At 34.2% G+C, this 14,478-nt stretch overlaps 1 protein-coding gene across 1 annotated transcript in view; it reads right to left on the bottom strand.

Moving 5' to 3' along the window:
* Nucleotides 1-14,478, bottom strand: part of SGCZ (sarcoglycan zeta) — a 410,756-nt gene that overhangs the window by 181,504 nt on the left and 214,774 nt on the right. The window contains exon 2 of the mRNA XM_052661455.1: nucleotides 2,351-2,452. Coding sequence (XP_052517415.1) covers nucleotides 2,351-2,452 — 102 coding nt within the window. The remainder of the gene's footprint in view (nucleotides 1-2,350; nucleotides 2,453-14,478) is intronic.

Genomic DNA, 14,478 nt, shown 5'->3' with positions numbered 1-14,478 from the left:
TAAATTTTCATAATTACATTTTGAATTTATTAGATTTTCTTATCTTACCTACAGGAACTTTGATACTTTATCACAAAAACATTTGACTATATGAAAATGTGTAGAAAGATTGAAATGTACAATGGAATTTAAAAAATGATGTAAAATCTCATGTCTACAAGTATTACTGAGTATTTTGTGTTTTTTTTTTTTAACCTAAGAATTAGGCATTTTGATCAGTTTCTACCAAACTCATATTATTCATGAGAAAATGAAGGCTCAGGAACATTGTGGCTGACTTTTTAAAACAGTGCATAAACTTTACGTCAGAGAAAAAACAACTGCATGCGTTCAGGGTAAGAGAGTCTTAGTGTGGAGCCTGCTTATAAAAGATACATTTTTCTCCTTAGTTTAAATATTTATTTTTGTGGCATATGGGTAGAGACATTTTCAAGGAGTAAATGAGTCTCTTTTTTTGTTCTCAAACCATACCTCCAGTCTGACTGCTAATGGAACATGCTCCCTCCTGCCTGGGCGGTACCACACTTCACAGGTACTGAGAGGCAAAGGATAATGAGAGGAGAAGCGCCAGGGCTGGGGATGGGAAAGGGAGCATACAGATTTCAATCAATACGGTAGGTTTTAGAAGTGCTTGTGAACTTTCCCAGGGATAAAGGTTAGAAAGCCCATCGGTCACTACCTCACATCTAAATGCTATAACAGTAAATTCCTTCTTATTTGGTCCACAGATGCAGTGAACATACATCACAGGTTCTTAGGAGAATCCTTGTTTACACCTGTTGCTATACTCTCAAAAATGTTCCTACCGAGAAGGTAAATTTTATGATCCTCCTACTGACAGGGACCTTGACAATCCTTCTCTAAACTGTACTCTAAGGAAGATACTCCAAATTGATCTAAAACGGCTTTGAAAATAAATCTTTTTTTGGGGGGGCGGGTGGGGTCATCCCTGGATTTATCAATAGGATATATTTTCAAAGATGTTCCTGCCTATGATGACTCTCACCTTTGTCCTGTGTTAAGTACTATTTTTTATTTTCATGTATGAGTTTGGATTTCTTCAAATATGAAATTATTTAATAGTGCCAAACACAAGAAGGAATCAGAAAATAACTGAGTGGTGATGACTTCCAATCAAAGGAAAGATGCTAATATGTGTTAGAATGCCATTTTTTCAGTTTTCATAAAAATAAAAAGAACACCACCAAACTTTTAAATCTAATTGGTTTTGCTTGTTTATTCATGTAAGGTCAGGTGTGCATGCGGATCTATTGTGTTATTTATTCTCTGACCGAAATCTAGAAAATAATTTTAATAAAAAATTTCCAATACCCAGAGTAGCAGTCAGTATAGTATATATAATACATTAGGAAGCACTGTGGTTCACACATAACAAAATAAAAGTTAAATGTAATATAATTATCCTATTTAGAATTTTTATAGAAAAGAATCCGTTGTTTTGTGTTCACTTTGATATATAAGGGAAAAAATAGCCTTGAAGCAGATAAAATTTTGGCTTACTGTGCAACTCATTTGCTAATATATTATATTGATAATATTCAAACATTATTCTAGTCTAAAATAGACTGATATTTATGAAATAAGGTTAATAATATTTCCATATGTTATATAACAATCTTTCTAATCATTATGTTTTATTAAATTAATTTCCACACATACACACTTGTTCCAGGGGAGTGCCTGTTACATTTGAAAGAGTCTAGTGAGATTTTGATCTACCAAAGATACTACCTTCTGAGAAATAACACACTTAAGCCAAAATAAGCAATGTTATAATGTTTTGCTTTGTAGCATGCTGCCAGCTGATAAAATACACATAGCACACACACATACATACACATTTGAACGAGTAAATATTCTTACTGGTTTTAAATATTGTAGATCCAGAAATAAACTTAATTTCTGTACTAAGACTTTTTGTAACCTCTTTAAAAAAAATGCATGTCCATTAAAGCTGAAAAGATGTATAATATATTGAGTTAGAATCATTTATTCAAGCCAAGGTACTTGCAAAAATTACTTAAAATATGTTAAATGCCCCTTTTGGAATGAATATAACTGGATTTTTAATGTCAGAGGGGCATATTTTATAGACTAACAAAAGCAACACTGCAGTTTAATTCAAAAAGGCTCTTTAATTTATCAGTTTGAAACTAACCTTATCCATGGGTTTTTCAATTGCTTCATTGTTTTGATTTCTTCAAATAAGTCTTAGCATAGAGTAACTAAATGCATACTGAAGAGTTAAGGGGTTTTTGTCTTCCTATTTCAAGCTAAAACATAACCTCTAAATTATCTTTTACAGTAAGCCAAAGCCAGTATCACATACCTTTCGGGAATGAATTTCTTTCACATACAATGGAAGTAGAAACTCAGATATACCTTCAAGTCGGATTCCCTTCTTGGTGACTCTCAGATTTCCCATACCATCCTACAAGCAATGAAATATAGTTCACTTTTAGGTTAACTGGAGAATGAATAAATGGCCATAATTTTCTTAGGCCTAAATTGAGAAAACAGTAAGTTCAAATCCGTGATGATTTAAGGAAAATGAGAGGCTGAATCTACTTAATGAATGATTGCAGCAGTTGGCATGCATATAGTGGGCTCTGTGTAAAATGAACAGGCAAAGAGGAGTATAAAGGACCTGGTAGCTTCTTTCCAGTCTAACAGAGACTAGGACTCATCTGTGAATAACTCCTATGCTTTCTTCATGCACTAACACTTTTAATTATTTATTAGGCATAATTACACTTGCTTCCTGATTATTAAAAACAACTTAATGTTTGCAGAGAGATCTAATGATATTTTACATGACAGTTATACACATATTTCTACTATAAATGCTCACATTTGTACAAGCAATTAATGATTGACTAGTGTAAGTAAGCATGGTGTCCCAGTATTTTAATCATGGGTAACACTTATGTCCTTTTCTTTAGAAAATAATACTCCATGAGTATGATAAAACAGGGCACAAATAATATTGATGAGGCAAAAAATAAAAATAGTAAGAACAGAGTACTGATAGGTGTCTAAGAAAGGAGATTTCACATCTAGTTGGAGAGTACACCATTTCTCATGGAGGAGACTGACTATGATAAAGACCTTAAGAATATGGAGTTTCAACAAGAGATGTCCTTAGAGGGAGGAAGGAACTGACCATTCTGGTCACAATCAGGAAATAGCATTCTACCCAACCTGGCTAATGGAATATCATGAGTGAAAACAATTAGGAGTACGTTTTGATGTCAGAGAAAGGAAAGCCCTGAGCGTAGAGCTAAGGAATCTGTATGTATTGATACAACAGCCTCCAAGAGAAGGAACATAAAACGTTCTTGAATCGCTCAATGGCTTGAAATGATCTGAGTTACATTTTAAGGAAAATCTGGTAGAAGTACTATGCGGAGCTATCTGACAGTGTCAGAAATAATGCACAGCTCTGTAATAAGTGAGAGGAGTGTGGTGGAAGAGCAACTTCCAAGACCTGGTGACTAATTTTTTCTTGAGATACTGAAAAGAGGGCCGTGTGCGATTGATCCAAGGGTTCACAACTATGACTACAGAAGGACACTCATTACTTAATGAGTTTTACAATTGGAATAGGGAAATCTGTAAGTTCAATGGCAAAAATAAGTTCAGCTTTGAACTTTCTAACTATACTTCCAGAAGTATCACAAAAAATCCAGAATTTTATTCATCAACCAACACATCTGTAGAAAGCAGGCTGGGGAGCAACAGTTGCTTTGGTCTTGCTTGACTTTATCATGATGGAAGAACAAGTTCTATGTGGGAAAAAATGTATATAAAAACAAGGGAGAAACTCTTAGGTAATGAGTAGGCCTGCAGGTTGGAAAGACATATTCTTTACATTCTGGGAGGCTGGGATTAGTAGAAGAGGAAAGGCAACAGATTCAGATAGTCCTAGCCTCTACCCTCTGCTCTGACCTCAAAAGAAAGCCAGTGAAATAGCAGAACAATGGATAGAATTTTGAATAAGAACTGAAGGCCTTTTTCCTTTAACTCAGACAAAGAAAAACACTAAGAAGAGAAATGGAAATATTTTGAGGTGGAGAAATGTCAGTCTTCTCATGGAAGGAGAAAATAACTGATTCTGGTTGAATTGAACTTTGGATCAAACAGAGGAATTCACTTCTTGAGCTTGAACTTTTTATCAGCTTGAACTTCAAGCTGACACTGAAAATGCCTAATAGGGAAATGAACTAATTTTTTCTAACATGAAAATTTCAATCATCACTGAAGACAAATTCTGATGAGAAAACAGGCATACTTGTTTTATTCTGAGACAGAACTAATTTATACCAGTTTTATAACATCCTCTTTCCCTTTTGAAACTGAAGTGTCTGATATAGATATTAGTTACAGATCATTCATTCATTGACTCTTAAGAGTTTTGCAATAGTATGCAACAGAATTAACAGTGATTGAGTTTCAAAACTGAGGATATATTAGACAGGAATGGCAAAAAGTCATAGGAATGTGGTGTCCTAAAGTAACAAAAGATTATGTCCCTCAAATGGCTATTATTTTTCTTATTAAGTAGAGGCAAGTAAAGCCAGAAAAATAGAATTAGGTTGCAAAAATAGCACAGAATAAAGAATATCAACAGGTGACAAATTAATGATCAAGTTCAATAGAGGTTAAAAAATATAAGAAATGCTAAGACAGGTTTGTCATCAGAAAATGGAAACTCAGATTTTGAAATCTTGAAGGTGAGAATATTTCTAGACATGATAAGGTCTGGAGGACACAGAAGCTACAAAAGTAGACCGGAGTCAGAACTCTTTCAGTACTAAAATAGTAGTACATATAAAGTGATAAGTGGCCTTCAAATATTGTTTTGTTTCAGAGGGGTTTTCCTGAGTTAATCTCACACAGTGGCTGTCCAGGTATGTTCTCAAATGCCTACCTGAAAGAAGTGTTCTGAAGTGCTCCTACGAAGTTGCTTTGCAAATGTTTAAGGCAACTGCTAGACTATTTCAATATGCCAGCAAATTTGGAAAACTCAGCCATGGCCACAGGACTGGAACAGGTCAGTTTTCATTCCAATCCAAAAGAAAGGCAATGCCAAAAGAATGCTCAAACTATCCCATGATTGCACTAATTTCACACGCTAGCAAAATAATGCAAAATTCTCCAAGCCAGGCTTCAAGAGTATGTGAACCATGAACTTTCAGAAGCTCAAGCTGGATTTAGAAAAGGCAGAGGAACCAGAGATCAAATTGCCAATATCCATTGGATCATTGCAAAAGGAAGAGAGTTCCAGAAAAATATTTACCTCTGACTGTGTGGACCATAACAAACTCTGGAAAATTCTAGAAAGAGATGGGAATACCTGACCACTTGACTTTCCTTTGAGAAATCTGTATGCAGGTCAGGAAGCAACAGTTAGAACTGGACATGGAACAACAGACTGGTTCCAAATGGGGAAAGGAGACCATCAAGGCTGTATATTGTTACCCTGCTTATTTGACATATATACAGAGTACATAATGAGAAATGCTGGGATGGATGAAGCACAAGCTGGAATCAAGATTGCCAGGGGGAATATCAATAACCTCAGATATAGAGATGACATCACCCTTATGGCAGAAAGCAAAGAACTGAAGAGCCTCCTGATGAAAGTGAAAGAGGAGAGGGAAAAAGTTGGCTTAAAGTGCAAAATTCAGAAGACTGAGATCATGGCATCTGGTCCCATCACTTCATGGCAAATAGATGGGGAAACAGTGGAAACAGTGACAGACTTTTTTGGGCTCCAAAATCACTGCAGATGGTGGCTATAGCCATGAGATTAAAAGATGCTTGCTCCTTGGAAGAAAAGTTATGACCAACCTATACAGCATATTCAAAAGCAAAGACATTACTTTGCCAAAAAGGTCCATCTAGCCAAAGCTATGGTTTTTCCAGTAGTCATGTATGGATGTGAGAGTTGGACTATAAAGAAAGCTGAGGGCCAAAGAATTGATGCTTTTGAACTGTGGTGTTGGAGAAGACTCTTTCTTGAGAGTCCCTTGGACTGCAAGGAGATCCAACCAGTCCATCCTAAAGGAAATCAGCCCTGAATATTCACTGGAAGGACTGATGCTGAAGCTGAAGCTCCAGTACTTTGGCCATTGGTACGAAGAAATGACTCATTTAAAAAGACCCTGATGCTGGGAAAGATTGAAGGCAGGAGGAGATGGGGACGACAGAGGATGAGATGGTTGGATGGCATCACCGACTCGATGGACGTGAGTTTGAGTAAGTGCTGGGAGTTGGTGATGGACAGGGAAGCCTGGTGTGTTGCCCATGGGGTTGCAAAGAGTCGGACACAACTGAGTGATTGAACTGAACTATCTCAGGACAATAGAAACAAATTCTATCATGAATATAATTCACAGTTCAATAATATTCTTAAAAAATGTTTTCATAAGATGTTTAAAAATAAAAGAACTGGATATCCATATTAAGGGTGATATTATGTATATTATATGCATATTTAATTTGGGGAAGTTTTGAATCTTAAGATCAGTGTTATCTTTCTATATAACACACAATTTGGGGGAATATAGATATATTTCATTTAAATTAGATGACATGGAACTTCCCTGGGTAAATGTAGAACTGTTACCATAGGTTAGTGTTGTGAATCTAACCTTGCTCCACTATGTTCATCAGTCTTTTTCTGTAAGTTTCTCCCTATTATTTACATGTAGTTATAAAATACATGGAACTGTATAATATATATTCACTGAATAATTAACCTGATGTTCACATTCACACCCAAGTCCACCAATAAATTATGAGATGATGAAATAATCTGGTTTCTCTTATCTAGGAGAGTTGGAAAAGTGAATTTCTTCTTACTGTCAGCATAGCTCCTTGTTTCACTGTATTCCTGGTTCCTTCCAATCTAAAGGGAGAAAATAATTTCTGGATTTGCTATTAAGATTGACATTGCCAAAACACCAGAAAATAACAGAATCTAATGCACCTATAGTACAGACCCCAACCTTGGCTGTGCTACCTTCATCCTGTGTAAGCTCGAACAGTTTAGCTAAGCATTTTGTACATTAATTTTTGTTATATGTAAAAGGAATAATATTTAGCTATGCGTTTATAGCAAGGATGACATGAGGATGTAAACTGATTAAAATCATGCTTATCTTCTGAGTTCTTCTATATATGTGCAGAAGTACTCAAAAGTTTTAACCATTATTACATTTTATTTGAAATTGTATATTATAATAAAAATTCATATCATTTACTTTCAAGGGATTATATTTGAACTTCAGCAGACATTAAATACATTAAATTTTATCATCATTATAGTTATAATCCATAGTAGGAGAGCTTGGATTCAAAACGTGACTACTGTTTACTAACTGTTGCCTTTGGCATATTCTTTATCTAAACCTAAATAATTTTTTATAAGAATCAGAAAACAATAGTTTTCCTTACATTGATGTCGTAGTAATTTAACAAGATAATATGCAAATGCCTTGTTTCTAGAGCTAGCATATTCTTGATAGTTATTCTCTGTAGTTTATTTAAATTAATACTCTGATAATAAATATAATTAATCTCTATTCAACCTACTTCTTTTTATCTACCTCTCCCATTTTTCATTTCTTCCTTTCTATTCCCAAGGGCAATCATCTGCAACCTGGTAATTGCCTTCATACTTAAACTGTTTGGAGTGTAAACTTAACATTGTTTACACTGTTATTTTATTGAATTACTCCTTACATCATCTAAACCCTTGGATTATAGATTTATGCCATTCCTTTTAAATATTTAATGTGCTTTCTAAATAAACCATTATAAATATTATCACTTTTGTGTTAAGGAATAATATTAAAAAATCATCTCTCCTACTGAATCTTTTTTAAATTTATCTTTTTAATTGGTATAAAATTGTTTCACGTTTTTTTATTGGTTTCTGCTGTACAACAATACAATTCAGTCAGAATTATAATCCTTCCCTTCCTCTTCTCCCTCTCCTTACCCCATCCGACCCCTGCAGGTGATCACAGGGCACCAGGCTGGCTCCCTGTTTTATTTAGCAACTCCCCCCTAACTGTCTGTTTCACACATGCTCGTGTATATACGTCAATGCTACTCTCTCAGTTTGCCCCACCCCCGCCTTTCCCTGATGTGTCCACAAGTCAGTTCTCTACTAGGTTCATCAGGACCATTTTCTAGATTCCATATTGATGCATTTATATCCCATACTTGTTTTCCCCTTTCTGATTTCACTCTCTTTTAAGAGGCTCTAGATTCATCCACCTCACTACAACTGACTCAAATGAGTTCCTCTTCAGAGCTGGGTAATATTTCATTGTATAGTTACACCACAACGTCTTTATCCAGTTACCTGTCAATGACACCTAAGTTATTTCCACGTCCTGACTATTATAAATATTGCTGCAATGAACGCTGGCGCATGTGTCTTTTAAAGGTGTGGTGTTCTCAACGTATATGTCCAGTAGTGGGATTGCTGGGTCATGTGGTAGATTTATTCCTAGTTGTTGTTGTTTTTAAGGACTCTTCATATTGTTTCCCACAGTGGCTGTATCAGTTATCAGCTTCCAGTTTTCAATGGTGCAGGAAAGTTCCCTTTTCTCCACACTTTCTCCAGCATTTATTGGTTGTAGACTTTTTGATGATGGCCATGCAGACTGGTATAAGGTGATACCTCATTTCTCCTGCTATATCTTAAGCTTCTTTGGAGTTATTTTCAAGACCCTTGGAGTGTCTCATGTAATTCTTTGTTTTACAGATTATTTGTTCTTTTCTCATCATCATCCACTCTTTACCTCCACTAAACTATAAAGCTAATATTTTTCAAAAAGTTCTATTTTGTCATTTAAATTTCTTTTTTAAAAACTGGGTTACAAAGAACATAAAATATTATACTGATATTAGCTTCATGTGTGCAACATAATGTTTCAATATTTTTATGCATTATAAAATGATCACCACAATAAGACTAGTTGCCATCCGGTCACCATGCAAAGTTGTTATAATACTATTGACTATCTTCCTTATGTCACAGCTCAGTAACTTATTTTATATCTGAAAGTCTACAGTTGCAGCATTATTTATGCTATTCAAGATATGGAAACACCTAAGTGCTCACTGTGAGATGAATGGATAAAGAAATTGTATCTCTCTCTTTCTTGCTCTCTCCCACCCCGACTCCCCCCCACACACACTGAAATATTACTCAGCCATTTAAATTTCCTGATTCAAATATTTTGTTTGAACTAATCTTCATTCTTATCTCTTCTTAATACTCTTGCCCATCATTCAAGGCTAGTACGATTTGCATTTTGAGACTGCAAAGCCATCTTTATTACAATTTTCACACACTTGATTTCTTGGAAAAGGTAAAGAATGCTTTATTCAGAAGTATTTTTTTGGAGTTTATTATAAGAGATTGTCTTTAAAATAAATCATAGATATAAATGTTAACAAAGAGAATATTGATAACCATATTATGCTGAATTTAAAATCCACAATCATAACTTTTCAATCGTCTGACAATAATTCACTCTGTCCTATCTCACATAGAGTTTTTACCCTTGACTGTCTGGTATTAGAAGGTGTCCTTAGATGATGGCCATTCTCAGAATCTGAATTACTCCTCACAGACATGTGATTGTCAAAGAAATGAGTGTGTTTACATGGAACTGAGAAAAGTTTTTAAAAATGATATGATCATTAAATAACACAGAAAATCTAGTATATGATTATTTATATTAAAAATCTTTTCAAAGAAAGGTGAAAGAATCCAGGAGACAATTACATATAGATTTTAGACATTTTTTGGATATTAAAAAATAAATATCTTGCAAATTACTAGCATCATACATTTCAAAAATTTGATTATGAAGGAAGATAAATCCATATTTTATATGGATTTGAGTACCTAATGATATTCCTTTTCTAATTCAACTTGCATGAGGAAACAACCTTTAAGGCAAATTAGAGACAAATTGGAGCTCAGTATGGCGGGTATTTGTGAGAATTAAATATCTTAAATAAAGAAATATATGGAGAAATGGAGGTATTAGATTGCTAAAATATAATTACAAATTACTTTTAAAGGTCTTTTTGTTATTTATTCTTTCTTGTATGCCAAAGGAATAAAAAAATCTATTTAATTTCCAACTGTTATTTAAAGATGAGAAAATTCTCTTTAAAGTATCTAAGGATTTTCTTTTTCTTACCTGTTTTATGATATTATTTATAATTTATAATGAACTATTTTTCCCCAAGCATAAGAGAAAGAAGAAATAAAACATTTGTTGGTAGGTTGCTTTATATGTGTGTTTTTACTATGCTGTTTGCTATAGGCCTGTATTTTATTTTCATTATAATTGGGCTTCCTTATTCCTGCCTATTGTTAGAAAATAAACTCTACAGTAATAAAGACTGATAGACTTAGAAAACTGATCTCTCATTCAGCTTGTATAGAAACATCTTTAGGGATTATTTTTAATAATATAACTTTTGTTATCTGGAGCACTATTTATTCCTTTAGTTCTTAGCCAGTTATTGTTTCATAATTTATACTTTACCAATTGTCAGAGCTGTAAAAAAGTTTTAAATATATGATATATTAAATAAAATAAATACTGTACTTTGTATCTCTTATTTGGTGTTCTTATAACTATGTGAGTGGTTTTTTTAAAAAGCATAATAAAATAAAATGCAATTTGTCTTCCCAGTTTTTTTCTACTTATAATACAACTCCTTGACAAATAAGTCCTTCTTTTTCTAACAATCCACGTATCACTAGTCTCATTGAACATATGTCATTAACAACAAAATCATCAGAGTTAATATATACTGGATAAAAATAAAACCCCAAACAAAAATATATTAATCTGATGTGGCATATATGATCACAGTTATCCAGTTAATGGAGGAAAAATGGATATGTTTGATAAATCCAATGAGCCCATATATCAGGGGACCAACAATATATATGCACACACATACATATAAACAGCTACTTAAAATAATGGAGAAATAGATCATATTTATTCAATCCAATAAGAATGTTTGAACATTAAATTATTTTATTCTTAATATTCTTGAAAAAAGTTTTCTTACAGGACATCTTTTGGAATCACAATCAGGAAAAATAGATATCAGTGTGGTTTAGTCTAATGATCTAAATTTAACCATATGAGACAACCTTAAACGGGCACGGACGCACTGGCATTGTGCCACTTTACCATGAAGTTAAGGTTACATTCTGAGGATGCTGGAGAAGGAAATGGCGACCCACTCCAGTATTCTTGCCTGGAGAATCCCATGGAAAGAGGAGCCTGGAGGCCTACAGTCCAAGGGTGGCAAAGAGTCGGACACGACTGAGAGACTAATAACACTGAGGATGTGCAAGGGACAGAGACTTGCTACTGAAGAGTGCTGTAGGAAAACCAAGCATGGAAAGCAAATCATATTTCTTGGTGTAGAGACAATGGCAAAGAACCTCAGGCATTTGACTTATGGAAAATAATAAATAAAAATTTAATAATAACAATATGTACCTTGAAGATTGTCATCTGTAAATGGGTGACTGAAAAAAAAAATCCATATTTTCATCTGTGTAACAAAAGTATAAAGCCTCAAGCTTCACTATTAGTGTGTCTGTCTTTCCCAAACATGTTTAATAGTATATCAGAATCATAATAAACTCAGTGGAAAAAGAGCTCAGTTTTCAAAGAAATTTAGGAAACCACTGCAAGATAGGTTCCCACTCAGAGATTCACAATGCATATTAGCATTCTCAACACTCTGAGAAGTCTAGAAGAGAGAAATACTTTGTCTAATACAAACTTCCCCAAACAATTGTCCAAAGGGACACCCCCCCCCCCAAACTCACTCATTTACCTTTTAAAATAGGTGCAGTGGTGTTCCTTTGAACACACTGTGTTCACTTAAACATTGGATAAACTCTGAAGGAAGACCTACTCAAAGAGGAGGTGCACTGTTTAGCATGAAAGCTTGAAAAGATGTGATTAAAGAATTAAAAGCTACCATGTCTCCAGAGACACTTACGGAAAGCCTGTGTAGACTGCCACTAAATTCTGTTGATAATTCAGCTTCCCAGATATACTGAAAGACTGAAGAGGCTACAGTGAGCATGGCTAAGCATCCAGGCTGCTTCTGAGATATAACTTCTTGTCCTTAAGACAGGCCATGCTGAGGACACCTCTGGTTTTTGCACATATATGTCTGTTACTGTAAAGATAATTTAGTTTCTAAAACAAGAATCACTTCTTTGAACAAGATCACATTTCTGGACCTATAAATTAAGAATAAGACCTTAGACTATGGTAACTCTACATAGGCAGGCCTCAAGGTAAGGTCTTGTATAAAAATTCCTTCTAAATGTCCAAGACATTTTTGGTTTCTACCCTAACTATGGAATTAATCCTAAGAGCTTTAGTACAGAGAAATTTAGCAAATGGCACATTGTCACAACAACCCTGTAAAACAGACACATTATTGTCCTCATTTTATTTAAAATACACACACAAATAAAGTAGGTGAATTGTATGGAGCTAGTAAGTTAGCCCAAAGTTTATTTCTCTCTTTTTTACTCAATCTACCTATAGGGATAGAGAATATAAGCTGAATTTATTTTACTATGTAACCCCATTCAGTTCAGTTCAGTTCAGTCGCTCAGTCATGTTAATACTTTTCATTATTATTTATGAACTAATGTGTACTTCTTTTCCTTAGATTGCCTGCCTTTTAATTTTCAAAACATTTCCTTCTCTCACTGACTTCATTTAACAGCACATATTTCTCATTTGACTCAGATCTGTATCATGGTATTCTGAAAACAAATTATTTCTAGTAAAACAAAAGTCTACTTCCAAGTGATTATGAAGTTCATCTTAAAAACGAAGCTACCCAGAACAAATTATTGATATTTATATAGTCACAGACATTTTAAAAGAGCCTCAGAAAAATACTTTTGGTAAATACAATCACTGTTTCACATTCTTCCTATTAACTGCTTTGTAATTACTCTCATTCTATAAAACAATTGTGGGTATACATGCATGTGTGTGTGTATTTAGAAGAGATGTGTTGCATAGGAAGGGTAGGTAAAGTTAACTTATTGAACACCAAATTGTAGTCATCTTACTAGCTACTAAGAGGATATTAGGTGAATATGAAGACTGGATGAAGATCAGACTGAAGGCAGTTGCCGCAATGAAAAAGCCATAATTGTTTGCCAAATTTTTGTCATGAAACAATTTTTTGACCCAGAATTCATTCACCTCTCTTGACAAATTTTTAGTCATTGGACAAATGCAGCTGCCTTAGCCTGAGATTCCTCAGAAATGAGAATGTTGGTTATTGCCATCAGGTAAGCCCACTAAGTCCAGCAAAAGTCAGATCTCACTTCAATGAAGGACTTGCCCCACCTACTGGGAAAACCAATAGCAGAAGACTCTTAACTTTGTCTTACCAGGAAATATCTTAGCTGCAAGATATTTTTGTCTTGTCCAAAATCACGCCCTCAAGCCCCACCTGGGATGGCTTTCATGGCTTTCAATGTGGCGATATCAATATCCAGCTACCATATGCCCCTCTGGATAATCTTGGGATTGTTTTAGCTGCCAAGCTCACTGTGAGATCAATCAAAGGTGCTATTCCTCTGTACCACATTTTGACTTCTTTCTTCTCTCATCTCAACCCTACTCTCTTGATGCAATGTTATTTTCTAATTTATTGAGAAATATTTTAATCAAAAAGCATCTAACTCCATGATACGTTTTAGATTAAAATTAAATTAAAACAGCACAAGGATAAGACTGATGCTAAAAATGTCAGTGAATTATAATCTATGCTAGAGAGATATTAATATTGCTGACAGGTGAGAGGAAAAGTAGGATATTATGGTATTCATATTGACAACTCAAATATATGATTTTTTTCTTTCAGAGAGCACTTTATTAATATATTATCACACCAGGGAAGCTCTTTCATCTTCAATGCCTATGCTGCAATCTTTCTGTATGGTTATTCATTTATCACAGAATTTCTTAAAATATTTGTTTTCAATCAATCAATGGTAATTTTTATAATAACCCAGATCCAGACAAATAATGTAGATCTGGGTTAGTTTCAACCTACCTGGATGACAGAAAAAGGACATCTCTTCATTTGAATGTTAAATTAAAATTTTGAAGATGACTGCTTAGACCTGTGGTTTTTTTCAAATTTTTAAACATGTGTACATTTGGAAACTTTTAAGAGGTAAAATAGGATTTTTTGTTGGGATATTGGTAGAAATTATTGTAGGTAATAGCTTTATTATCGATCTTGTTTCTAGCTTTTCATACACAATTTAGAGTCATGGGTAAATACCTTCTTTTTCTTCCACACAATGAATTAGTTGTCAATGTCCTATGAAAATGTGGG

The sequence above is a fragment of the Budorcas taxicolor genome, chromosome 24 (assembly GCF_023091745.1).
Source record: "Budorcas taxicolor isolate Tak-1 chromosome 24, Takin1.1, whole genome shotgun sequence".
NCBI classification, from domain to species: Eukaryota; Metazoa; Chordata; class Mammalia; order Artiodactyla; family Bovidae; genus Budorcas; species Budorcas taxicolor.
Note: the sequence above shows the minus strand (reverse complement) of the source record. Positions and strands in the feature narration are given on the sequence as shown.